Here is a 25,544-nt window from a genome sequence, read left to right as displayed (position 1 = left end):
TCAGCAAAATTTGTTTAACATTGTTATTTTATTTTATTTTATATAATGTGTGTTAAATAAATCAAACAAAAACAAAGGAAAAATATTTGCAGCTTCAGGGAGGGTAAAAAAACTAAACTAAACAAAAAACAAGAAAAACAAAACGCCCCCTCCCCGCTAAACAATGAACGCTCCCTAACCGTTATGTTATATGTGTGCAAAATGTGCTTTAAAATTAGTATAATGCTGCAATGTTTAATAAAAGCACAAAGCTGTGGTAACAGCTGTTTTAGCTCCAGATATCCTCCTCCACCAGTTCCCCGGTGAACCGTTGGGGGGAACGGGAGAGTCGGAATGCCCGCTCCACGGCCCGCTCCCCTCCGTGCGTAAGATCCGGCCTGGGGGAAAGGGATGAATGTTAATTTCAAAGATGGCGGCGGAGGGAGGAGGGAAGGAGATGAACGAAATTAAAACTCAATTCACCACTCGGGAAGGCGTCTACAAACTCCTCACTCACTCCGAATACAGCCGTCCTAACAGGGTGCCTTTCAACTCGCAAGGCTCCAACCCCGTCAAGGTCTCCTTCGTCAACGTCAACGACCAGTCGGGCAACGGCGACAGGATCTGTTTCAATGTGGGCCGTGAGCTCTACTTCTACATCTACAAAGGCGTTAGAAAGGTAGCGTGCTAACGCGGCTATTGTCAACGGAAACCCGTGATACTGCATGTTAACGAAACATCACTGTTAACTTAGCTGTTGCTGAACTCTTGGCTAGTGTTGGCTGTGTTAAATAACTCTGGCAGGTGCTTGACTTTGAAATTAGCTGGCAGCTAGTTAGCTTCAAGCTACGGTGAAGCTAGCCTGCTAGTTAGCCAGCTAACGCAGCTAGCTAACGTTAGCAACAGCTACTCCCGAGGCCGGGGGCTAAATTCCGTCCACAGTCCGTCACTCTGTTGTCGCTTTCCTGGGTGGAAGGATCTGAGAGTTTGTGTATCGATAACTTGTTTAAAGCTGGCATTTTGTTTTGGTGTAAGTTGTCAAGGTTGACATTGCTGCTGTAACGGTTATAGTTTGTGATGGCAGTGACAGGTCGTACCACCCATAAACACCTGTCGACGCCTTTTGACTGACAGTTGTCGACATGTCAAAATGATGGTACGGATAGTCGCTTATTTGGCTGGCAAGCTAAGTGCTGTCTTTTGATTTGTGGCACTCAGCTCTTAGCGTCGGGATGTGTCTCAAACTAGGCAGAAATGCTTTGCTTGTAGAGAAATCCTAACGTTAACTAGTTAGTTGTGACATTTATGTTGGCGCATATAGTTCGGTAAATTGTGTTTAAATGAAAGGGTTAAACGTTTTTGAAGGCTGCGTCACTCTACAGTACATATTTATATTCTTAGGCAGGGATATTAGACTTGCTTTGCTTGGTTCACTTTTGCAAAATGACATTAGGCCAGTCGCAGCAGCCCCATACATGTTTCTAGGATTTTAGCACCAGTGTTCCTGCAGATCCTTATGAAGTCTTAAAAGGCAATGGGGTAATTTATTCAAAACATAAGGCCTTGTATTAAAATGATATAAACTAATCTTTCAAAAGTCTTAAAATGTTTTTTTGATGTTGCATTGTAAATTCTCAAAAGTATTGGTAACATCTATTTTTTTTCTTATTCTATTTTTTTTGTTAACTAATTGAATAAATTAGAATCCATCTATAAATGGCAGATATTTACCACTTCTGTTGGTAACCCAAATAGATATGTTTATGAGAATATGCAATATAAAAATATATTCACTGTCTACCATGTGTTGGACTCTCTATAGGGTTGTTTTCCCAACATTTGATGTAGATAATTGTTTACATTGGACAAAAAAAACAGTTTTGTTTTATGTCAAAATAAATATTTGGGCAAAATAAAACTGTCCCTCAGTTTTAGTTATTAGAAATTTGGTCTTAAACTTAAGCCTGAGTGTCATTTTAAAAACATCATAAAAAGCCTTAAATATTGCTTTCCTTAAACTGCAGGAACCCTGAGGATGTTTTGGGGATTTTAGGATGTTTCTGGGATTTTAGGACCTCTGTTGGGGTTATAGGGGATCAGCTACTGGCATTTTTTTGATAAACAAACTCTATTTTGATGCTATTTTATGCACTCTGGCACTGTATTTATACTTAAAGTTTAAAAACAATTCCCAGTGTGAATCACTTTATTTTTATTGGATATTAGAAAATGTTTGGGAGGCCACACGGCACCCTATTAGGGGCTAGATTTGGACCGTGGGCTTTAAGTATTACTGTTATGATGTTCAGTCACTAACAAATAGGTCATTCATAATGAATGTCTCATGGAGAATACTGAAAAATATTTTATGATTTTCTAGTAAAATAGAAGTGGGAGTAACATGCAAGGAAAGTTCATTTATATAGCACATTTCAGCAACAAGGCAATTCAAAGTGCAAAAGCATTGAGACATAATGTGGAAAAGAACACACACACACATTATAAAAGGGCATTTAAATGTTGCGACATTTATGGTGGAGCGTATTGTTCTGTAAATCATCTGTAATGGTAATGGATACATGTTTTTGAGGACAGTATCACTCATATGTTTATATTCTAAGATGTCTCTTACAAATAAGTCATTAATATTGAATAACTCCTTGTGAAGCTTAACAAATATGTCATGATTTTATAGTCAAAACAGAAGTGGAAATAAAATGCAAGGCAAGTTCATTCATAAAGCACATTTCAGCAACAAGCCAATGCAAATGGCTCTACATAAAACATCAAAAGCATGGAGAAAAGGACACTTAAATGCCATTAAAAACTCAATTAGAGAGCCAGAGAATAGAACATTTAAAGAGGCTAAAGAATAACAAAGATAGGTATAAAATGCAAAGAAAGTGCAGTGTATGAAATAAATATATATGTGATTTCATTAAAGGGAGAAGTAAAGAAAAAAGTCTTCAGCCTTGATTTAAAGTTTACAATGACTGTGTGTGTTATCATGAGTTTAATCAATATGCCGGTGTGGTTTTGTAGTATTTTGATACGGGCTCTGCCACATGCTGCAAAGCATAAAGAAGAAATATTATATCTATATGCTGACTACAGAAGGTGGTTTCGGCTAACTGCTGACACAGGTTGACAGGAATCAGCTGACTTCTAACTGGAAGGAATGTGTCATAGCCTTTTAATTATTCACACAGGGACATGTGCACGTCATGTGTGTCATCATTCCACTTCAAAACAGCATCAGACTGGCTGAAGGCTGAATAATTTGAGTTTGTAGTACAGAAGTTGAGTACAAAAAGTACAAAACCCTGTGTAATAGCATCTAGTCTCGTCATACCTGAACATTTAAGTTTGACAGAAACTGTAAAATGGCAAAGTTATCATGACACAAGCAGATTAGTCACATGCCTAATAAAGATAATATTTGGTTTCAGTTTATCAATATCGCATCACAAGACAGTGTTAATAATACATCACCTTATTCATTAGTCTGTTTGTCCTACTCCTGTGCAGCTGGAAGAAATGTTTACTTTGCTAATACATTTTGCTGCATCAGGTACATGGCTACATGTTTAAAGCAAAAAAAGAAAGACAGCTAATGAATCCAGCAGCATATGAGGACCTGTTTACCTCTGATATGTGGATATCCATAACCTCCTTATTCCAAAGACTGTTAACATGGTCTAATTATGTATCCGTTTTGTTGATATTGTCAACAATCGAAGCCCTGTCTAATGTCACGTATGCTCTTGTGAGGCATAAAAGTTGTGTTTTAGACTTGACTTTTAATTTGAACTACTTTTAAGACTCGGTGTGACATTTTATTTCTCTGAGGTGAGACAGAAACACTCACTGTCACATGTAACAATCGTGGAGGAACTACTGATTCCTTGTCTTCAAAGAATTTTCCATTCCTTCAGTAGTGTTAACTGTAAATCATTAACAAATATAACTGTTCTTGTCCTGCCTATCTTCAGTTTATGCCCACGGTGTCTTCTTTGCTGCAGTAAAATAATGTTTCCCTGACATAAAGAAACCATCTATTTGCCATAAAGTATGGTTGCTATTATCTGTCATTCCACAGAGAAAAAGGCATACCTCTGTACTTGAGTTTTTCCTCATTTTTGCTCAGTGACTGGCAGCAGTTTGATGTGTTGCTAAAGGTCACACAGAACTAGTGCGAGTTCAGATGTCGCTTCTTGCACATTTTATTTAAGATATTTAAGATTCAATATAACTGTGCACTCAGCTCCAATAGTACAAAAGCTTTTGTCATGCAAATAGGTGCATAAAGTAATTTTTAGATATTTAAAGGTTACTGCACTCACTCCATGTGTGTTCCTGCATTCTCTCCTCAGGCTGCTGACCTGAGCAAGCCCATAGACAAGCGCATTTACAAGGGAACGCAGCCCACCTGTCATGACTTTAACCACCTCACCGCCACAGCGGAGAGTGTGTCCTTGCTGGTGGGTTTCTCGGCTGGACAGGTACAGCTCATTGACCCCATCAAGAAGGAGACAAGCAAGCTCTTCAATGAGGAGGTAGGTCTCTGAGGGACAGAGGTTAGTTCAATAAGAGTAGGGGTGTGTGCCATCTCATGATAATATCACTACAGTTTTTAATATGATAAGAAAAATTCATATCAAGACAATGGCAGTATTCTGACTTGTTGACATTATGATGTAGTACTGTTACACATGGCATCAACACGCATGGTTAAAAGAGAAATTGCTACCAGCTCTGGGTGGCCTTCCTCCTGTGTTTTTGAAAGAAATAAAGCCGGTTTTCTTAGGTTTTAAAGGGTTAATATAGTATTCTGTGTGACACTGGACTCTCCACTTCTTGATAATTCTGTGCTGACATTATTTTTTTCCCTCTCCTCTTCTCCCTCTGCTCTCTCCTCCCCTGTCTGAAACCTCACCCTTCCCTCTCCCCCCTGTCAGAGACTAATAGACAAGTCCAGAGTCACATGTGTGAAATGGGTGCCGGGCTCTGAGAGCCTGTTTCTGGTCTCTCATGCCAGTGGGAACATGTACCTGTACAACGTGGAGCATACTTGCGGCACCACGGCACCTCACTACCAGCTACTTAAACAGGGCGAAAACTACTCTGTACACACCTGCAAGAGTAAATCCACGAGGAACCCTCTCCTGAAATGGACAGTGGGCGAGGGGGCTCTGAATGAGTTTGCCTTCTCTCCAGACGGGAAGTTCCTAGCCTGTGTTAGCCAAGACGGCTTCCTACGAGTCTTCAACTTTGACGCCGTTGAGCTTCACGGCACCATGAAGAGCTACTTTGGTGGCTTGTTGTGTGTGTGCTGGAGCCCTGACGGAAAGTACATAGTTGCAGGTGGAGAGGACGATTTAGTGACTGTGTGGTCGTTTTTGGACTGCAGAGTCATCGCTCGAGGTCATGGGCACAAGTCGTGGGTCAGTGTGGTGGCGTTTGACCATTACACCACCAGCGTGGAGGAGAGTGACCCGATGGAGTTCAGTGGCAGTGATGAGGACTTCCAGGATCAGATGATCCATTTCGGGCGGGACCGGGCCAACAGTACGCAGTCTCGACTCTCCAAGCGCAACTCCACGGACAGCCGGCCCGTTAGTGTCACGTACCGGTTTGGCTCAGTGGGCCAGGACACTCAGCTGTGCCTATGGGACCTCACTGAGGACATCCTTTTCCCCCATCTTCCGCTCTCACGGACACGGACGCACACTAACGTGATGAATGCTACCAGCCCCCCTGCGGGTGCTACAATAATCACTAACACCTCTAGTAACACTACTAACGGAAACAACAGTGGTGCCAATACTCCTGGCATTAACTCCCTCTCTACTACATTACCACGCTCCAACAGCCTACCGCATTCAGCCGGCACCACGACGACGGCAAACAACACCAACAAGGCTGGCAGTGGCGGTGGCATCGGCAGTGGTATTATGGACAGTGCCATTGCTACAGGTGTGAGTAAGTTTGCCACGCTGTCACTCCACGATCGGAAGGAGCGCCACCACGAGAAGGACCACAAACGCAACCACAGCATGGGCCACATCAGCAGCAAGAGCAGCGACAAGCTCAACCTGCTGACAAAAACCAAAACAGACCCTGCTAAGACTCTGGGCACTCTGCTGTGCCCGCGCATGGAGGACGTGCCCCTCCTTGAGCCCCTCATCTGTAAAAAGATAGCACACGAGAGACTGACTGTACTCATATTTTTAGAGGACTGTTTAGTGACTGCTTGTCAGGAGGGATTTATTTGCACATGGGCGAGGCCAGGCAAAGTGGTAAGTTCTTTTTAACATAGGAAATGTGGGGAAGTGTCTTTCAGTCTTAAATTGTCCTAAAGTCAGTTGGTGGGCTGTAACTAAAAATCTAAATATATTCTGAAAGCGTAAAATAAAATATGGACATTTGGGTTAGCATTTTTAGCTTTTATAGTCAGATTGTCCCCCTCTGCAGGCAGGCAAGTAACATATTAGAAGTTGTTAAATGTACATCTGCTTTCCAGGGAAAGACCTATTTATGCCTACGTTTCTAATATAACCCATGCTATGGAAATATTAGTCTGGTTATATAATACACTCTGATAAGGAGGATTTCCTGTGTAGACATGTGAGGGGAAAGAGGACGTTAATCCATACGGAGTGTGTTCATTGGTTCATCATAATCATCCCACAATGCATAGCAGCATAGCCAAGAAGTCATCTGCATACACGCTCACATTTCAGCTTTTATGCAAATGGCTCTGTATTTGCCCAAAGAATCTTTGCAGTTCCTCACACGCTTACAGCCCGATGTGTGTGTATACACCCTTGTATACTTCCCTTTTGTCTGTGTTTTGAGAGATGTTGCCAGAGCGAGGCACATGATAGTCTGGATACATACAGGCAATCTGAGGGCTAGTCAGTCCGGTGAGACTGTTGCTACGTGAACAGGCGCTAGAGGCAGGAATGACCTTGAAATGTACTCAAATGTCTCATAAGTAAGACTGGCAAACAAACAGTTATACCGAGGATTACACTAGTGTCTTTTGAGTCAGAAAATGGAACAAATGAGATCCAGAAAAAAAATCTGAAGCAGTAAAAATTGATGTCACCAGACAGCCTGAAGTGGGTACAAATTCTTATTAATAAGAACCAGTTAATACAAAAAAGTTAGAATTCAGTAACAGGAAAGACGTTTAAGCAAACATTACTTATGGTTAAAGGAATACTTTACCGCAAAATGAGCACTACTCAACGTGTTTCACTATGAATTTATGAAGAGAAATGTTTTCCTCGTATGCCTCCACAGTGAACAAATAATCCCGAAAAGACAAATATGGTAGATAAATTGGGGTAAATGGGAGCTTGTGCAGCATAATCAGTGAAGTCTCATTTATCCATTCGTTTGCTCAGTAATTCCTAAACACGTGCATGTTTTACTCAAATATAACGATTTAAAACACGGCAGTAAAAACAGTCTCATGCGTTGCAGAGTACTCGTAGGTAAGTGTTTTATACGGCGCTCCCACAGACATGCAAAACCTGGATAAGTCAAAGGGCCCAGTAAAGTCATGGAATTAGTTAAATCCTTGAAAGTTTTTAAATAAATTATGGATGCGTATGTGTGTGGGGGGTAGCTGATGTCGGGGGATGAAAACAAACAGTCAGGTTTTTTTTTTAACATTTGTGTGTGCCCCTTTTTATCATTCTGTGTCCCCTCTCTTAATTCGGAGGTTTTTGCAGTACTGTGAATGCAGCTCAGGCAGAGCTCTCAGTTAGATCTTTTTTTTCCTTCAGCAGCAGTTTGTGACTGGCGAGATGGATAATTGATCTGTCGATCTGTTCAGAGCTGATCTGATCAGATCGATTGATGAGCGGAGCAGCTGCTGCGATTGAATGCATTTTCTCACAGCGTTCTGTCAGCTAGCTGCTATGATGTTTGAATAGAGTTTGAATCTAATATGTTGGAAAAAATAATATTGATACAATGTTATTTAACATGTAGGGTCTAGTAACTCAAAGTTTCCATACCTATGCTTCACTAATTCTTTTAATTTGTGCCGTGTTTTTGATGGAACGATTGGCAGAGCACCCTAGGTTGTCTACTAGAGCTCCAGTGTGAACTCTGATTTCGTTTTAACTGCTCTAAGAGAAGAGCACAGAAGTTGGAAGGTAAGAACCACTCTTTTTTTCCTGAACAAAATGACCAATGGGCCAACCAAACAGACGTACTCCCCAGTTCTGCGAGCTCTACTGTTCCATTTACGCAGGCTGTCTGTAATAATATAATTAAGATACGAAGTAAAATATACTTTATGGTTTTATTTGTGTTGTACATTGTGAATGGTCGTGGACATTTTATAATGGGTTAAGTTTTGAAATTCTATCTGTGTAAAATGTGCTGGAATATACGTAATATCTATTTGCCAAAATGCATGTGTTTGGGAAGTTCTGACTTTTTGAAACGAGATTATGGAATTCCATGACTTTTCCAGGTTTTCCATGACCGTGGAACCCTGTTTAAAAACACCTCATTGACAAGAACTTGTCCGTGCATGAGGCTGTTGCACTGCTGTGGTTTAAGCTATAATATTTTAGCGAAAATGCATGTGTTTAGGAAGTACTGAGCATCCAAATGGATACATGATTTGTATATAATTTGTTCATCAAGATAATCTTCACAAATGAACACCACTTTGTCATCCGCAGACCTTATTTCAGGCTTCTAACAAAAAACGTATTCATAAACCCATTGACTTTGAGACGAGGGACCAGGAGGTGCTGAAATTCTAACAGATTCCCACATTTTAGGAGTCATTACTGAGGTTCTCTATTTGGATTCTTTGTTTATAATTGAGGCTTGGGGGAAGACAAAGTTTTCAATACAAATTTGACGTAACATGCAGTGAGTGACTGATACATATATGATTTTGCCGGTGAGGTATTATTTCAAGAATTGAGTGTGTAACAGAAGAAGTACAGTAAAAATACAGTTGTTTGGTAAGTTTGCCCTTAAAAAAAGGGAAAAATGCCCTCATAGGTCAGATCAAGAGATTTGAGAAGCCCTTGCTAAAACAAGTTAATTATCTGGTCATGTACATTAAAAGTGCCTTGATTGAGAAACCTTTCAATTACACCATTACACTGAATACCCGGCGTCCACTTTGACTGCTGTGCACAGGCTGTTAATTTCATGCAGAGGTGCTGGATGTGGAGTGAAGAGGCTAGAGGCTAATTTTTTTAATGAACTATTTGTTGCTTGATTTTTTGCTACAGTATGTGAACTTTCCCAATGCAAATCTCCTTGTTTTCCTTTTTCCAGGGTTTATTGTCATCCCAAAACCAAGCCAGCTCTCCCAGTGGAACAGTAGTATAGCCACAATATTTCTGCTGCTAAAGAACCCTGCAACCCAGAGTCTGATGCTGCTCTCCACCCTGCAAGCATTGCAAGTTTTCCTTTTCTTTTATACCCCTCCCCTCCCTCCCCGATTTTGTTAACAGCTTTTCTGTTCTTTTTTGTTTATCACTCACTTGACCTAGAGGAGGAATGAAGCAAGAAAAGGTGTGGTGCAATTGTGGACTATTGCGCTAATTTACTGTTGTTCTCTGGAGTTTTAACACATTTTTAGATTTTTAAAAATCTTTATTTCATGTCATCAGACTGTTGTCCCCTCTGGAAATAAAGCTTGGCTTTGTTAGATGCAAACCAGACAATTGTGGCTTGAGATTAAAGGGGTAGTTCATTTGATTTTCATAATAAAGTGTACCTTTTTTTTAACCTTGTGGTGTAGCCCAGTCTCAGTTCAGGGTGACTGACTAAAACATGAATCTTGGATGAACTATCCTTTTATGACCAAGTGCGTAAGCATCTGAAAATTCTTGCATCCATCCACATTCACCCACCACTTCTGTCTTTTCTTGAGTAGAATCTCCGCATCAACAACTTTGCACTGATTTTGTTAGTTATTTTGTTGTTTGTTTTTATAACTACTCTAATGGAACAAAAAAAGAGGGTTGAGGACTGCCTTGTTGCACTCGGCTTTAACATCCTCAGTCTTGAAATCTGATACTATAAAGCTGGATGCTGCAATCATAGTCTTTTTAAAGAAAAAAAAAATGTTTGCACTTAAATTAGTTTATTAGAAGAAAATGGCTTTACATTTTTGGGTGTGCTCAGAACTCACAGATGGCTAATAATGGTAGGTGAAGAAAAATGATAAACTATTAAAACCTTTATCTATTGAGCATTTATTTTAATATTATTTCAGATTCAAATCTGCTCTGTATCATAATGTGTATATTGTAATTAATTGATTTGATGGGGGCCTAAGCAAACTACCATTACTCCAGTGGAAGTTTTGTCATTGATAGTTATATTTCTAAAGCCTAAAGTATACATATTAATAATATTAAAATAATCTTGAATACACTGTTCACTGTTCCTTTTTTGTGCACCCACATGTGCTGTATTTACATAACAAAGCTGTGATGCCTCTGGTGTGGAAATTGCTTATATTGTCAAAATGTGCCAAAGTTGCACGAATGGAGCTGTCAAGTATAAAGTCTTTTGAAGCTCGGGGAAAAACTGAATCTCATCCTGTGAGTTCCTAAGACTTAAAACAAGCTCGCTGCATGCCTCAGTCAATAAAATTCAGAGAGTGCTTTTCAATATGCTAGCGTGTCCTCACGTCTCTTTCTCGCGTCTTGGCTTCTTCCAGCGAAGATGTGAGAGAGATGCAAGGACGGAGGATGCCAAGTGAGAAATCCTTGGTTCCATAGCAGCGTCAATTACTGTGCCACACGCGAGGTTGCGGCATTTATGTGTCACACCACTTGATAAAAGACTTCCACATAGGATAAAACTGTTTTTCCTCGCTCTAAGCGCCCTCAGAGGCCTCCTCTCTCCTCCTCTCCTCTAAGCACGTTTAAGGGATTGGAAGATCCTCCATGATGGAAGAGATCAAGTTCATTGGAGGAGAGAGGATGCCACGGCTGTTAAATAAGAGCTGGGACACAGAGCATGACACATGCGAAATTTAACTAGAGTTACACAAGTTTATCCTCCTTGGGTACGTGCTGCCTGACAGAACTTAAATGGTACACTCGAATCGATGGTGGCCGATATACAATGGAACGTTTTATGGTCTTTTATTAACACTTAGAAACCTGCAGCGACATCACTTTCAATGTGATGCTTCCACATGCCTTTAACAAATATTTCAATCTTTAAACCCTCAGCAAATTGCTATAATTTCTTTTAAAAAAGATGGGGGAAAAGGCAGCTATATTTATAATAAACCTTACTACGTATTTAAAATGGTTACAAAACTAATACACATTTTAAGCATTTTGAAGGTTGTTTTTGAAACATTTTCTTTTGTATTTTTTTTTTTAGCTAATTTTAAGGTAGTTTACTTGTCCTTTTTTTAACCATTTTTTTTCATTGCACATTGCCACTTTCCCATGTTTATGAAAGAAATCAAGCCATAATTTTAATAAATGCAGATTAGCAATTCTCACTTTAATCTTAATCTGTCAGAGTAGCGTAGCTCTAATATGCATCGATGTGTTAACGTTTTGTTAACCATCATATGTTTCTTCATTTCTGTCCCGTGGTCCGTCTCTCCTTCTGTGTGTGCCAGCTAGCTCTTTGAATAGAGTTTTAATCTGATGTGTTTGAAAAAAAACTGGGCGAGTAGAGCAAGAAAAAAATACATATTATGGGTCCTTGAAAAGTGACGGGAAAGTTTGTGTGTGAGATGTGTGAGAGCTCTGTATTGAGCCTTTCAGCAAGTGCACAGCGGACTTAACTGTGCATGTGTTGTACCCCTACGATATGATGCGATGTGTCCCAGCCTTTATTTAATAGCCTTTGAGGAAGCGAGGAAGTGTCTGTTACATAATAAAACATGGAGCTTTATTTCCTCCAATCTTCTCCTTCACAGAAATCCAAAAAGCCAAATTTAAGATTTCAGATGAGAAACTTGAGTCTTTGCTATTTGACGTTACTGCAGTATTCATGTTCTTTATTTTTGAGTGATAACAAATCATTGATGTCACAGAGTCCAGTGACCCCTTACATTGGACAGAAAGCTGGTGTAGCAAATATATTTTTTTAAGTGGATAACATTACACATTTCCCACTTTATTATTGATTAAAAATCATGACTCATCAATTTGTTCAACATTTTTGTGTCAGGAGGTTGTACAGACATGTACGAGAATTATGCATTTGCAGTGCGGGTTAATGACGACATCAAATGACACTGAACTTTTTGTTACTCTGATTATGTGTCACAATAACTAAGACAGTAAAGTGCAGACTGAGTCCCAGTCCAGTTTTAATGAGCTCACAGCTCTGAATGAAATGGTGCTTGTGTTTTTTAAGCCACAATGCTTCATATTAGGGTTCTAGTTCAACTATGTTTTAAACAAAACATAAAAAAATATCCAGGACTTTCTCAAAGCCATATAAAAAAACCCAGATGTTTTCACATACATTATTCATCTAAAAGAAGAATATTTTTCGTTATTATCTGTTCCAAGCCTGTGTTTTGTTGCCTGTGGGGATTGTGCCTTTAAAAGCTTCTCTGAAGATAATGTTGTGACTTAAAATAATTGTGAAGCACTTCATGTGAATGTTTTTGCTGTTTACCTTTTGCACAGGAAGACTCTACAAATCAGTTTGTCCAGAGGAGTTAGTTCACAGATATTAAGAGGAGACCATCACAAATATACAGTGCTGATAAAAAGTATTTAACCCCACCTTTGGAGGCTCTCAACTTTGAATCACAGCTGATTAATTAGTCACTGTGTGTAGTATTTGGTCAAAGTCCTGACCTAAGGTCTAGATTAGATTTGGGTATGGACTCTGACTTGGCTGCTCCAGGACATTACAGGCATAGTTTGGATTTTTTTAAAGTGGGGTTAAATGAGGTACTTATGTATAGTCAGTGTATCACATACAGAAGAGGGCGATCTGCAAAACTGGCAGCGTATCAACCACCATCTACTGTTGGTTATACACTGACCATGGATAAGTATTTCATACAACCCCAATTAAAAAAAATCGAAACAATTACTTCATGGTGTCGTTTTTACCAGAACATTAACTAACTAGCTGTTGGATCGATATACCGTACTTGTTACACCATAGTTACATACATGCATTCTCCCTCAACTTATTAATACTTACACATACTTAGTGTTTTATAGTTGCACTTACTTTAGATCAGTTTGTTGACATTTGCTTATCACTTACTATTACTTGCTTACTTTCTTATTAGTTACTTGCTTATTTAATCATTTGTGATTCAAAGTTGTAAAATAAGATAATCGAAACCAGTCAGGTTTGGTGACTTTTGAAGACACTATTAGTTTCCAGGAAACGAATTATGTTCTTTGTCAAAGATGTTGCACAGTTTCATTCACCAGTGGTAAATGTATGGAGGCCCTGAGAGGCAAGTGAGAAAAAGAAATATGGAATGCATGTCCTGCGCCTGATCTAAATTGTTTTTTGTCCAGTGTTAAAGAACATGTGGAAGAAAAATGTTGTCAGGATAATTGTTTTAATAATGTTTTTTTTTCTTCCCCACACATCTTTGAAACGGGCAAGAAAAAAAGTTTCACCACGTGGGAAAAAAGGTTTAGGAAATTTTGCTTTTCCTCCATTTTTGAAAATGGGTGAAAAATATGACAGTAGTATTTCTCGTCTTTTCAAAGGAACAATTCATATTTTTTTGAACTCACTTGCCTTTCAGGGCTTTTGTTTAAAAAGGCTGTTCACTTGTCAGATACCTTATTGCTTTGTTTGTGTAATAGGCTCAGATGGAAGTATATTTCTAAACAGTTGTAAACATGTAACACCTGACTTGGTCAAGTAAAGCTGAGGTCATAACTATACTACACACTCTTAATGCAACAAAATATGACAGACTCTATTATTGTTAGTGTAGATATCACATTGAATTTCATCATTACAGTGAGGGTTGAACAGTTTGATGAAGCAGTAATAACTGGTAAAATGACAGGCTTGGCGGTCTTCATTGCATTTTTTGTTTATGTTGCTTGACAGATTTCAACATCAGGCCTGTCCAAACACTGTCCTCTCCACAATGTGTTTAAAAGCACAGGTCTAACCTGTTTCAAGAGGCAAATTTTGATCAAAAGTTGAAGTTTTTGGCTCTCAGTAGCCTCCATGTTTCCGATCCAGAGGTGGCATGTGGTAGGTCTTGAAAGCTGCACGGTGTGACTCATCCCGAGGCTGTGAAGAGAGGAAATGCAGTCTGAATGCCAAATCAAAGCCCTTAATGCAAGGACTTTTAAGGTTATATTAATGTGACGTTCCTCTTGCATTTATACAATGTTTAATATGCAGAACAAACCTGTCAGCTGTGTTTTACTTCATTGCCACAGTGCCCTTGGTAGATATCATTGTAAAAAACCTGCTGTCTGTGTAGCACTCCTGTGTTTACCTTGGCCAACCGTGACTGGCACTTTTTCGAGGTGATGGTTGGCAGTGTGCCTCGGTGGGTGACAGTAAATGCCGGCATAGTGGAGGCTGGGAAGGAGATCTGCGGTCCGGGTATGACCATGTTGAGCTTGGGCAGCTCTGCGGGATAATGAGGGACGTTGCGTCGGATGAGGGGCTCTGCTACATGCTTCATGTTGTGCTAAAGGGGGATGAAGCGTCAGATGGTACCAGTTGTATTTATTTCCATTGACATTTCACTCTAGTTGACTTGCACTTTGACTTACGCTCATTAAAGGCGTTTGCCTCGTGTGTCGTCCCCTCAGCTGTTTGCCAAGTCTGGCTGGGCGCCAGATGTGGTCTAAGGAGTTGTGCATCCCACTACTTTCTACTTCCTCCATAGTCCCAGAAACTCTGTTCAGAGTCTCGGCTTTTTTCTCTGCCAGCCTGGGAGAAAAAAAAAACAACAGCAAGTAAGACTTAAGAAAGACAGAAAAACAAAATACAAACAAAATACATCAACATATAATGAGTCCTGCTATTTCTGACCACAGACCCCTCTAACCAAAATTAAAATGAAAATTGTTTTCACCTCGTTTGGGGGAACTATTTAATATACGGTTGTAAATTCATTTTCAAAGGGTGGCAAAACTTCAAAATATTTCAAAATATATATTATTTATTTAAATGGCAGTGCCATTACCATTGCTGGTATTCTCTGCTGGCCTCACTTTATTTTACTGTCCTGCTCTAATCTACTAAAATTTTATCCGGTCTGACAACTACTGTCACTCTAATTCCATGTGAACACAGCATTACTAATGACAGGATATGAGTATTTAAAATTAAAGTCCTTTGTCTTATGAAGAAAACAGGTTTCTACAGAGCGCTTAATTAAAAATAAATTTGTTGTCTAAATATGATTTAATAAGTTGCAAGGTGATGAAATGTTCCTTATTTGTAAGGTTTACCTTATTTCCCTAAAGTATGTGTGTCGCAGGGCTGTCTCCGCGGTGATTCGTTCATCGGGGTCATAGGCGAGCATCTGATAGAGCAGTGACAGAGCCGGAGCCGGGCAGTGAGGGACTAACTTTGAGATGCCGCTGCCTTTTTTAGGAGGGAAGTTGAAATGCATCGCTCTAGACCTGCCAGACATTAAAAACCATGACGAGTCTTTATTTTCTTTAAAAATTAGATATTCATGAGATGTTCAGCTTCTGTGACAAAGAAACACTCGTTTTCAGGCAGCATATCTGAGGCAGAACACCTACGGCTTGAATTTTTGGAGGATACTTTGATCAGGCGTCCCCAACACGTCATGGATCTTGGACACCTGGTCCAGCTCATTGGTCCCAGGGAAGAGAGGATTCAAACTGAAAACACACAGGTATCTGAATGACACAACAAAGCTATTTACATAACATTTGCTTGACATTTGTTTGTGCCTGTGGTGACAGGTCGATCAAAAAGAACAAAGGAAGACTGAAGGCAGACATTAGTATCATTATGTTAAACTATATATGATCGAGTCATAAGGGGAGACTACAGGTGAATGTGGAAAATTCCTAGAAACTTCCGTGGCTGATTTCATTTTGGTGACACATTCAGGGTCGAAGGTTTTTACAGAGGGAATTTTTTATACTTCTTTTTATCACTCTATAAATCGGTAAAATACTGTCAAAGGCCATAAAGATATGTCAATTTTTGCCATGTTTTTAGGAATAAAATGTTCTATAATCAGTCCATGATTTAAATATAAGCACACACCTCTGTAAGAACATAGACAGGAATTAAACTAGAAAGTTTGGTGCTACTGAAGTGGAGATTTCTGTTTTTTTGTGTAAGGAAAAAAAAATTTTGTTTTGAGAAAATGGCCTTTAAGGATACACTAAGTTACATTTAAGTTACACAATTGTTTTTTGCAATACAAGTGTTCAGAAATGTTATGTTAAATGTGAAAAGAATTTATCTAATTAAATATGTGTTTTTTGCATACATTTCTAGAACAGAAATCTGAACTAAAATAAAAAACTAAACGTGTATTTTGGACTTTTCCCCCCACTAGTCTAAAGAAGACATGTTACTAAAGCAACATAGCCCAAAATCTTAAATTTAATTTTTTTTTCACTTGTAGTGTCTCCCCATAAGAGTACTGCTATACTGTCTCATTAACTCAAAAACTTTTGTCCTATTTATGCTTTACAGATGAAATATTGTGCCCTTCCCCTGTAGAGGTACCTCATGATCTCAAAGAAGACACAACCAGCGCTCCACATGTCCATCTTTAGGCCGTAGTACCCATCAGTGAGGAGGCACTCTGGGGCTCTGTACCAGCGTGTGGAGATGTACTCTGTGTGCGGGGGCTTTGAGTACACACTCCGACATGAGCCGAAGTCACCGAGCTTCAGACCATTTTGCTGCAATTTGTATAAAATAATTTAAAAATGCGTACAACACAAAACCAGATTACCACTATTGTCTTTTCGTGAGGCAAGTTATGATAATGACGCATCTCACTTTGATGAGGATGTTTTCTGGCTTCACATCTCGGTGAAAGATACCGCAGCTGAAAAGAAAAACAATTTCACCATGGTAAGTGTTTTATTTTACAATTTCATGTGAAATTATGCTTTTTTCACAACTACCTGTGCATATGTTCAAGTGACTTGCAGAGCTGGTACATGTAGTTCTTCACTGTATGGTCAGGCAGTGGAGTTTCTCTTCCTATAAGGAATGTAGAAACAATATCAGCCCAAAATTCACCCAGAGGTTTACAGAAAGACTACATGTACATCTCCACATTCATCCTTGATTTATTATATAAATCATACATGCAGACTTACCTTGTATGAACTCATAGATGTTCATCTCCATCAGCTCACAAATCAAAGACACAGTTCCAGTTTCTTTGTCACTGAAACATTGTATTAGATTAATATGACACTGCAAATTCAAGTAGCTTCAGGCAATACATTAACTTCATAACAGACAACACTCAAGTACTCACAAAATCAGCTCATGTAGCTGGATGATATTTGCATGCGGGCTCAGTCTCTTCATTGCCTGGACCTCCCGCAGGTTGTTGGCCTGCTCCAGACTTTATGACAGGCAACAGATGACATTTGTACATTTAATTTGACAGATGTATGCATATAATAATGCTATCTGTGTAGTCAAACTGCATATTTGCTGTTTATGGACAATGAAATCATTTAATAAGCTAAATGACAAATTTAAAGGGCACAGTCAATGTCAAAACCAGTGCACAGACTCACATTTCAAGCAGTGTCATCTATTGTTACCTCATCACTACAAGGTCAAAGGCAGAGTAAGCTGACATCTAATAGGATACTTAAGGCAAAGGGGGTGTCAAGCTGCTAACTCAGGTTGCAAGGGTCCAGACACAGCAAACTGTACGCACCACTGATTGCTGGTGCACAGAACATTTTGTTGCAGAATACATACCTATTAATTGTCTGCTTCATGGTTTTACATGCGTAGAACTTTCCATCTTTCAGGCTTTGAGTTTTCACCACCTCTGAAAATGTGCCCTCCCCGATTTTCTTGATTGTTTTATAGCCTGTGCAGCAATAAAAAACAAAGATAAAGTGTGATAGATGGAAAGGTTTTGCATGAACATATTGGGAGCTGGATGCTCATGAGCACAGTAAACGGGCAAAACAACCGCAGACCAAAAAACAAAAACTACAAACAGTCACCAAACCACAGAAAGATCCACGATGACTACAAAAAGATGCAAAAAACCAACAACAACAAACAACTGAAGTTAAACAACTATCAAGTCTGTATGTCTTGTGGTGGTGCCTCCTACATCTCTGCCCAGGGGCCCATTGTCTCACAATCTGCCCATGGCTGCGACAAATAGTTATTTAAATCGCATGCTGTGCTAATTATTTTCTTGATTAATCCAAAAAGATCTTTACCAGTAATTTTTGTAAATTTTGTATGGAAAATTACTCGATTAAATTTCTGCAGCTTTATCACTTTAATCCCACTGTTTATTGTAACAACGAGGGGTCAACAGATTACTGGCCTGGACAATTACTGGGGCTGATAATTTGCATTTTGACAATTATCTGTATCAGCATTTTATTATAATGATGGCTGATAAAAATTAATTAATTAAAAAGTTCAAAGAAAGTGCCAGCATGGGAAAAATACTTTGTAAAACTCCAGGGAGCTATTTCTATTTATTAATTTTTAATTTAAAATTTCACTTGACTTTATAAAAAAAAGTTGCTGCGAACTCTGTACATAATGTTGAACACTTCAGTTTTGATTTAACATTTGCTAAAGGCATTTAAACAAAGTTTTGTGTTGGAGTTTGTTATATTCCAAATTCTAAATATTGACAGAAAGATTTTCCAATTTTATTGTAAATACATTATGGTTCCAAATATCCGTTATCAGTCTCATTAACTAATAATAATCGATATCGGTATCAGCCCTGAAAGACCAGTATCAGCGACCCCTCGCAAAAACACAATTTTTAAGCTCTGATGTTAAGTTCAAGGAGACAGTTGTCTGAAAAAAGACATTAAAAGGCAGATTAAATTGTATTTAAAGTGGATTTTCCCTTTAACGAGTCAGAAGTTAAGAAACCGAACTGTCTATACACCAAATATGAATGCTGGTATTGTTCAAATTTATTCTCTTTACGTGACTACAAGACCTCTAAACTCGCTTCATGTGCTGGCATTACAAGTGCACCCAGTTAATGACACAATAAAACCGCAGCTAGCTTCTCACAGACGTTAAAACAGCTCGCAAACAAAGGACAGAAATCTTTCGTGGAGAAACCTCAACGACGTGCGACCGCCTGTCAGACCTGTCATCACTCTGCTCAGCCTTAACTCACAACTTACGATGCATCCCTTTGTGTCTTATCCGCCGCATGTAACTCGATTATCCATAACATGAGTGTGTGGACGGTACATCACAATGTAAGGGTTAAAAATGTAAGTTTTTCCGCGCATCGAGGTGTCAAAAGGACACGAAACTCGTATAACGGGCGTTAGCCTAGCACCGCTAGCAGCCCTGTTAGCTGACCGTCGCCTTGGTAACGGAGCACGCCTTCGCCCTCCACTCTGACCTGAGGAGGAAACTGGAAACTCCGGCTCAGTGTTTCACTACTACCGCTGAAAATATTCACATTTAAAAGCAACAGCACATTGAACATGTACTGCTATTTATAGAAAAAAAGGCCGGACAAGCTTTTTATTCGCTGCAGGCCCAGATATTTGACGCGACGGTGTTTTCACAGCTGCATAATTCACCTTCTTACCTTTTTTCCAAAGGTGGGAGGCGACCGCTAGCTCGGATGTCTTTTCATTTTGCTGCGGATTGTTGTTCTGCACGTCGACAACATTTCCCAAGCTGTTCCAGTCCGTGTTAGGTGGTGTTTTGCATGCATTTCGAAGGCTTGCCCTGTTTTTCACGCCAATAAGCCAGTTAGAATAGTGCATCATTAGTGCACTTTTAATGCTGAAGAGCCTACCATGAGCTTAGTAATATCTATAAACAGTAAGAGCACCACTGGTCCACTGCATCCATGTCACAGCATAACGTTACCGGGCATCCCATACACAATCAATGCTTTCTATTCACTCAGTGTGTGGAAAAGGCGTGGACCTGCTCCTTTTTGCTCCACGTCGGCTCTCGTAGAAGTTGTCACTTGTGCGCATGCTCACTAATTCCCTGCATGTTTTCCTTGCTGATGTTGCACTAGAAATGTGAATTTCTCAGTGTTTATGTTCCTTTTTCCAAATCTTGTTTAGCTTTTAGGTCACCATGAAAACAAGATTTACCACTGTGGACATCAGGGCAGTTATTGCCGAGATCAATGCCAAGTAGGTGATGTGTGTTATTGCCATCAGCCGGGTGGCTAAGCTAACCATCGATAATGTGTGGACTAGTCCACACTTGTGTAGCAGCCATTCATTTATTGTGCTTTTTTCCTCCACAGCTACATTGGCATGAGAGTAAACAACGTGTATGACATCGACAACAAGACGTATCTCATCCGACTGCAAAAGTGAGGACACTTTTGACAAACTTGTCTCCATAAGTTTCACTATAGTGGCGTTTCATTATGGCATGAAGCTGCAAAATAGTGAAACCACGAGATACAGATACTTGATCACAAATTATAGTACTTAATTGGAAATTGTGATTATAATAATTTAATTTAGTGAGACAGTGTTGTCATCAACATGCGGTTTGAGTATCAAAATAAAGGCAGATATTATGCAGCAGAGCGCCCCTGTCAGTGGTATCTTATTAGCTTTTTATATGATTTTTGTATGCAAGATCTGAATCTGAAATTTATCAGTGATATGATAGCTGTCAAGTAAGCGTGAAGTAAAAAAACACAACAGGTTTATTTTGTTTTTATTTCATCCCTTTTCAGAAGTTTTGTCTTTTAGACATTGGTTGTATGTATTATCCCCCTTTTTAAGAGTGACCTGCACTTTGATATATGCTGTACAATGAATGTCAATAAAAGAAAAATATGCGTACAAAAAAAACCCCAAACAAAAAACAGCAGTTTTCTCTTAAATAAGGTGGAGTACAACTAGAAGTAGCATGAAACAGAAGCTCTCAAGTACAATTGCCTTAAATGGTACTTAAATACAGACTCTTAAATATATGTTGTTATCTCCAACCACTTTTAGTGAGTATGTATAAGTCTGTGTCATGTTTTTGTCTCAGGCCTGACAGCAAAGCTGTGCTCCTGATTGAGTCCGGGACTCGTATTCACTCTACAGACTTCGAATGGCCCAAGAACATGATGCCTTCGGGCTTTGCAATGAAAGTAAGAACATCTTGTCTATTAAATAAGAATGACCAACTTTGCTTTCTCAGTTGTTGCTGATTTGTATTTGCTTTTTTTAATCCTTTGATCTGTGATTCAAGTGAAGTCCAGTGTGATTAACATCATCACAATCCCAATCAGAGTGTTGGGTTTTCACTTATAAGGAGGTTACTTTGGTTTGTTTGTGGTGCATAAAATAATTATACAATAAACATATTATAAATATTATTATATATTATATATTATTACGAGGAAATTAAAAAAAAGTTGAAGTACTGCAACAGTAAAGGACAAAAAAATAGGATAGCAAAATTACACTAAAATATGAAAAAGATACTTTAATTAAGATACTTTAATTTTTACTATAACATAGGAAATGAGCAATATATGCCAGTTTCAGAATAAGAATCCTGTACACTTTTGTGCAGGATGTGCAAAATATTAATCAAGGCTGTGCAAAAGTTCCCTGTATACTAACCAGACAGTTTAACATGTTTTTTTCTCTGTTCCTCAACAGATTTATTATTCATGTCAATTTACCAGTACAAGTTTCTCATTAATGTGATTTTCTTTTATTTGTGTATTTATCTTTTACTTGCAATGAAACTGAATGTTTAAACTTTCTTCGTAGTGTCGAAAACATCTGAAGACACGGCGGTTGACCCACATTAAGCAGCTCGGGATCGACAGGATTGTTGACATCCAGTTTGGCTCAGATGAAGCTGCCTACCACCTGATCATCGAACTGTATGACAGGGTGAGAAAACATTGTGAGATGCATATATTAAACAGTCCTGATCTTGAACCATCACATTAACACATGCCTATGTGTTTGTGTATATCCATCTTCAGGGTAATGTCATCCTCGCAGACCACGAGTACACCATCCTAAACCTGCTGCGGTTTCGTACAGCCGAGACAGAAGATGTCAAGATTGCTGTCAGAGAGCGGTACCCTGTGGAGAGCGCCCGACCCCCTGAACCTCTCATCAGTTTAGAGCGGTAACTGCATCTTTACACGTGCTTTTCATGTTTGTGGACGCCCATCAGAATTAAATTAACACATATTTTTCTTATAACAGCGGAAACTAAGTCTCTTATATTGCTTTTCTTTTTAGACTCACTGAAATCCTCAGCCAAGCACAGCATGGAGAGCAGGTTAAAAGGGTCCTGAACCCTCATCTTCGTAAGTAGCCAGGCAACAGTTTTGAATTGTTGAGCTAAAAGAGATACACTTGAGATTTAATGTCTTAAATATCTTATGAATCATGGTTTGTGCCCTTCCCAAAAACACCTTGTCAGCCTATGGAGCCACTCTGATCGAACACAGTCTGATGGAGGCGGGACTGCCGGGCTCTGCCAAAGTTGACAGCCAAGTTGATGCTGCAGAAGGTATAGCAGAGAAATAAAGGTTACTGGTAATTGTAGTCACAGACCAGTGGATGTAGAAACTCTGTTTTAAGATTTTTTTAAAAAAAATATATTTTTGATTGCAGTATTTGTTTTGACTCCTTTTTCAGTTGCACCTAAAATCCTGGAAGCCCTGCAGATTGCAGAAACCTACATGGAAAAAACCGAGAACTTCAGTGGCAAAGTAAAGGTTCTTTTATAAGCAGTCCGTATTTTGAGGGAACATTCTTTATGATTCTGTAATGGAGGGAACCTGAAATAGATTTTATTCACAAACCCTGCTTTGTTTAATTCAAGGGTTACATCATTCAAAAAAGTGAGAAGAAACCAAGTTTAACTCCTGGCAAACCCAGCGAAGAGCTGCTCACGTATGTCCACTTTGTTACTATATATACACTTTATTTCAACTGTTTGTTTTTTTTGGTAATACGGTTAATGAATTCATGTCTGTGATGCCTGCTTACAGATATGATGAATTCCACCCATTCCTCTTTGCCCAGCATGTAAAGAGTCCCTATTTGGAGTTTGATACTTTTGACAAGGTAAATATTGACATGGCTGCTTATTTGGTTTTATTTCTTGATGTGCGGTTGAAGAAACAATATTGATCCTTTCTCCTTCACAATGTGAATTCACACTTAGTCTGCAAGGCTGTGATAAAAAATCAAATGTGACCCTCTCACTCAGGCAGTGGATGAGTTCTTCTCTAAGATGGAGAGTCAGAAAATTGACATGAAGGCCTTGCAGCAGGAGAAAAATGCCCTGAAGAAGTTGGAAAACGTAAAGAGGGACCACGAGCAGAGACTGGAGGCTTTGCACCAAGCACAGGTCAGCAACACTGCCCTCTTTTAGGTTTGTCTGCTGTGAAAGCTGTAAAGAATTCCTCTCGCTGTCCCACGTGCATGTGAAACATTAATGTCAGTGCTGATGAGAAGAATTAACCAAAATATGCAAAAGGAAAGCCAGCCAATTTATCTCAACATGAAACACAATAAGTTTGATCTTGTGTATTGCAGGAGGTGGACAGAGTAAAGGGTGAGCTGGTGGAGATGAACCTGCCGGTGGTGGAGAGGGCGCTGCAGGTGGTGCGCAGTGCACTGGCGAATCAGGTGGACTGGACAGAGATCGGCATTATCGTCAAAGAGGCACAAGCGGCTGGAGACCCGGTGGCCTGCGCCATCAAGGAGCTGAAGCTGCAGACTAATCATATCACCATGCTTTTAAAGTGAGACCATCTTATAATAAAAGTCCTACAGACCGCTTTGCTTATTGTTACACCGTGTGTCTCATGTGTGTCTTTTTCCCTCTCTAGAAATCCATACATATCTGAGGAAGACCAGGAAGAGGAAGAGAACAAAGATGGTGTGGAGGAGAAAGGGAAGAAAAACAAAACTAAAGACAAAGGACAAAACAAGAAGGTGCAAAAGAACAAGCCCATGTTAGTGGATGTGGATCTCGGCCTGTCTGCTTATGGCAATGCCAAAAAGTAGGTTTACATGTAATCTTTTAGATGCAGAACTGATGACGTGGGAAAAATGTTGTTCCTCAAGCTGTTGGTCCTTGTCTTTTTTTTTTTTTAGGTACTATGACTTCAAACGTAGTGCTGAAAAGAAGGAACATAAAACAATTGAAGCAGCAGATAAGGTAAGAAAGCTGATTTGTTTGACACTAGTTTTAACGTGAGAAAACATAAGCCTTTTAATCACATGCAATCTTACAATTTAGTGTAGTTTAAAGGTTGCAGTGACAAATTATTGCAATATCTGCATCGCTAAGATCAAAATGAGGCTTTTTTTTGTGTTTCTAAGGATCTTTTTTTTTACACAGGACATATTTGCAGTTGACAAGTCATAATTCTTCTGTATAATATTAAATGTTCTTCTATTTCCATGTAATTCAAGGCGATGAAATCTGCAGAGAAAAAAACACAGCAAACACTGAAAGAAGTTCAGACTGTGACCACCATTCAAAAGGCGAGGAAAGTCTACTGGTAAGACACATTTCACCATATCTACCTATACGTATTCAGATTTTGATGCAGTATTTTCATATATGTATGTTTTAGCCTTTATTTATTCTCTCATTCATTTCTTCCCCTTTTGGCAGGTTTGAGAAGTTCTTGTGGTTCATCAGCTCAGAGAATTATCTCATCATCGCAGGAAGGGACCAGCAGCAGAACGAGATGATTGTCAAACGCTACCTCCGGGCAGGTAATGAACGAACCTAAACTGTCACAGTCTTTTTAAAAAAAAATCTTCATCACAAGGTAAAGGGTAGATTTATTTGTCATTTTTCTTAAACATGGTTTTAGCGGAAATGAAATTAAAGTTGACCCTAAATCCTGCTATATCTTTTTGGTGTCAAAGGAGGAGTTGAGGCGTCTCACAGCCTGGGGAAAGAGCCAGTGTTGTACAAATATCGAAGTACAAATCTGTTCTAGTATTATTTGTTTTTTTTTCCCCCTCCTAACCCTCTTTGTGGTAATATTAACACACCACCCACACACAACAAACCCCAATGAGTAAGTAAAGCAAAAATTACAAATAAATATATATAAAATAATAATAATAATAATAACAATAATAATAATAATTAAAAAAATAAATAAATAAACAGAAATATAAAAAAGAATTGGAGAAGAACCTCAGAGGAAAGTTAGATAGATAGATAGACTCTCACACTTGCATGTGCCTTCAGAACAGAGCTGGTTTATTATGTTTATCATGTGCGCCTTTGCTTCTCAGGTGATATCTATGTTCATGCTGACCTCCATGGAGCGACGAGCTGCGTCATCAAAAACCCCTCAGGTAAACCTGCGCTGTTTGACCTAATGTTTTCACTTTGTGAGAATA

The 25,544-nt window shown here is 39.1% G+C and overlaps 3 protein-coding genes across 5 annotated transcripts in view; 2 read left to right on the top strand and 1 right to left on the bottom strand.

The window, feature by feature from the left end:
- The first annotated feature begins 355 nt into the window (after positions 1-355).
- Positions 356-10,405, top strand: wdr20a (WD repeat domain 20a). Of its 2 annotated transcripts, XM_088087139.1 has the most exons (5): positions 356-658; positions 4,353-4,535; positions 4,938-6,278; positions 8,066-8,150; positions 9,301-10,405. In XM_088087139.1, the coding sequence occupies exons 1-4, from the start codon at positions 395-397 to the stop codon at positions 8,105-8,107; spliced, it is 1,830 nt and encodes a 609-aa protein (XP_087943265.1). In that variant the 5' UTR covers positions 356-394; the 3' UTR covers positions 8,108-8,150; positions 9,301-10,405. The 2 variants fall into 2 exon arrangements, with proteins under 2 accessions (XP_087943265.1, XP_042356616.1); XM_042500682.2 differs by lacking the exon at positions 8,066-8,150 and having other exon boundaries at positions 358-658.
- Positions 10,406-11,635: 1,230 nt separating this feature from the next.
- mok (MOK protein kinase) lies at positions 11,636-20,073 on the bottom strand. Of its 2 annotated transcripts, none has more exons than XM_042501234.2 (12): positions 19,754-20,073; positions 17,914-18,028; positions 17,456-17,545; positions 17,292-17,362; positions 17,094-17,172; positions 16,966-17,014; positions 16,687-16,865; positions 15,720-15,821; positions 15,420-15,593; positions 14,736-14,895; positions 14,453-14,650; positions 11,636-14,241 (listed from the first exon to the last, which is right to left on the bottom strand). In XM_042501234.2, exons 1-12 carry the CDS (start codon positions 19,935-19,937, stop codon positions 14,164-14,166), a joined length of 1,479 nt encoding a protein of 492 aa, XP_042357168.2. In that variant the 5' UTR covers positions 19,938-20,073; the 3' UTR covers positions 11,636-14,163. The 2 variants fall into 2 exon arrangements, with proteins under 2 accessions (XP_042357168.2, XP_042357169.2); XM_042501235.2 differs by lacking the exon at positions 19,754-20,073 and adding an exon at positions 19,335-19,514.
- Positions 20,074-20,130: 57 nt separating this feature from the next.
- Positions 20,131-25,544, top strand: part of nemf (nuclear export mediator factor) — a 40,703-nt gene continuing 35,289 nt past the window's right edge. Inside the window, exons 1-17 of the mRNA XM_088087138.1 lie at positions 20,131-20,318; positions 20,435-20,503; positions 21,181-21,283; positions 21,915-22,040; positions 22,136-22,284; positions 22,401-22,468; positions 22,585-22,674; positions 22,803-22,876; positions 22,990-23,060; positions 23,159-23,234; positions 23,380-23,520; positions 23,709-23,917; positions 24,005-24,178; positions 24,273-24,336; positions 24,594-24,682; positions 24,799-24,902; positions 25,437-25,499. Of these exons, the coding sequence (XP_087943264.1) occupies positions 20,260-20,318; positions 20,435-20,503; positions 21,181-21,283; positions 21,915-22,040; positions 22,136-22,284; positions 22,401-22,468; positions 22,585-22,674; positions 22,803-22,876; positions 22,990-23,060; positions 23,159-23,234; positions 23,380-23,520; positions 23,709-23,917; positions 24,005-24,178; positions 24,273-24,336; positions 24,594-24,682; positions 24,799-24,902; positions 25,437-25,499 (1,729 nt within the window). The 5' untranslated portion in view covers positions 20,131-20,259. The remainder of the gene's footprint in view (positions 20,319-20,434; positions 20,504-21,180; positions 21,284-21,914; positions 22,041-22,135; positions 22,285-22,400; positions 22,469-22,584; positions 22,675-22,802; positions 22,877-22,989; positions 23,061-23,158; positions 23,235-23,379; positions 23,521-23,708; positions 23,918-24,004; positions 24,179-24,272; positions 24,337-24,593; positions 24,683-24,798; positions 24,903-25,436; positions 25,500-25,544) is intronic.

This window comes from Plectropomus leopardus, chromosome 14 (assembly GCF_026936395.1).
Source record: "Plectropomus leopardus strain MGB_pleo_1.0 chromosome 14, ASM2693639v1, whole genome shotgun sequence".
NCBI lineage: Eukaryota > Metazoa > Chordata > Actinopteri > Perciformes > Serranidae > Plectropomus > Plectropomus leopardus.
This window is presented reverse-complemented; position numbering and strand designations above follow the sequence as displayed.

Coding starts and splice junctions, on each gene's coding strand:
- mok (XM_042501234.2), bottom strand. CDS start 19,937: ATGATGCACTATTCTAACTGGCTTATTGGCGTGAAAAACAGGGCAAGC. Junction 15,822..16,686: donor GTCTTCTTTGAGATCATGAG/GTACCTCTACAG, acceptor GTGTGTTTTCAG/TTTGAATCCTCTCTTCCCTG. Junction 15,594..15,719: donor ATCCTCCAAAAATTCAAGCC/GTAGGTGTTCTG, acceptor AATGTCTGGCAG/GTCTAGAGCGATGCATTTCA.
- wdr20a (XM_042500682.2), top strand. CDS start 395: ATGTTAATTTCAAAGATGGCGGCGGAGGGAGGAGGGAAGGAGATGAAC. Junction 659..4,352: donor TCTACAAAGGCGTTAGAAAG/GTAGCGTGCTAA, acceptor TTCTCTCCTCAG/GCTGCTGACCTGAGCAAGCC. Junction 6,279..9,300: donor GGGCGAGGCCAGGCAAAGTG/GTAAGTTCTTTT, acceptor TCCTTTTTCCAG/GGTTTATTGTCATCCCAAAA.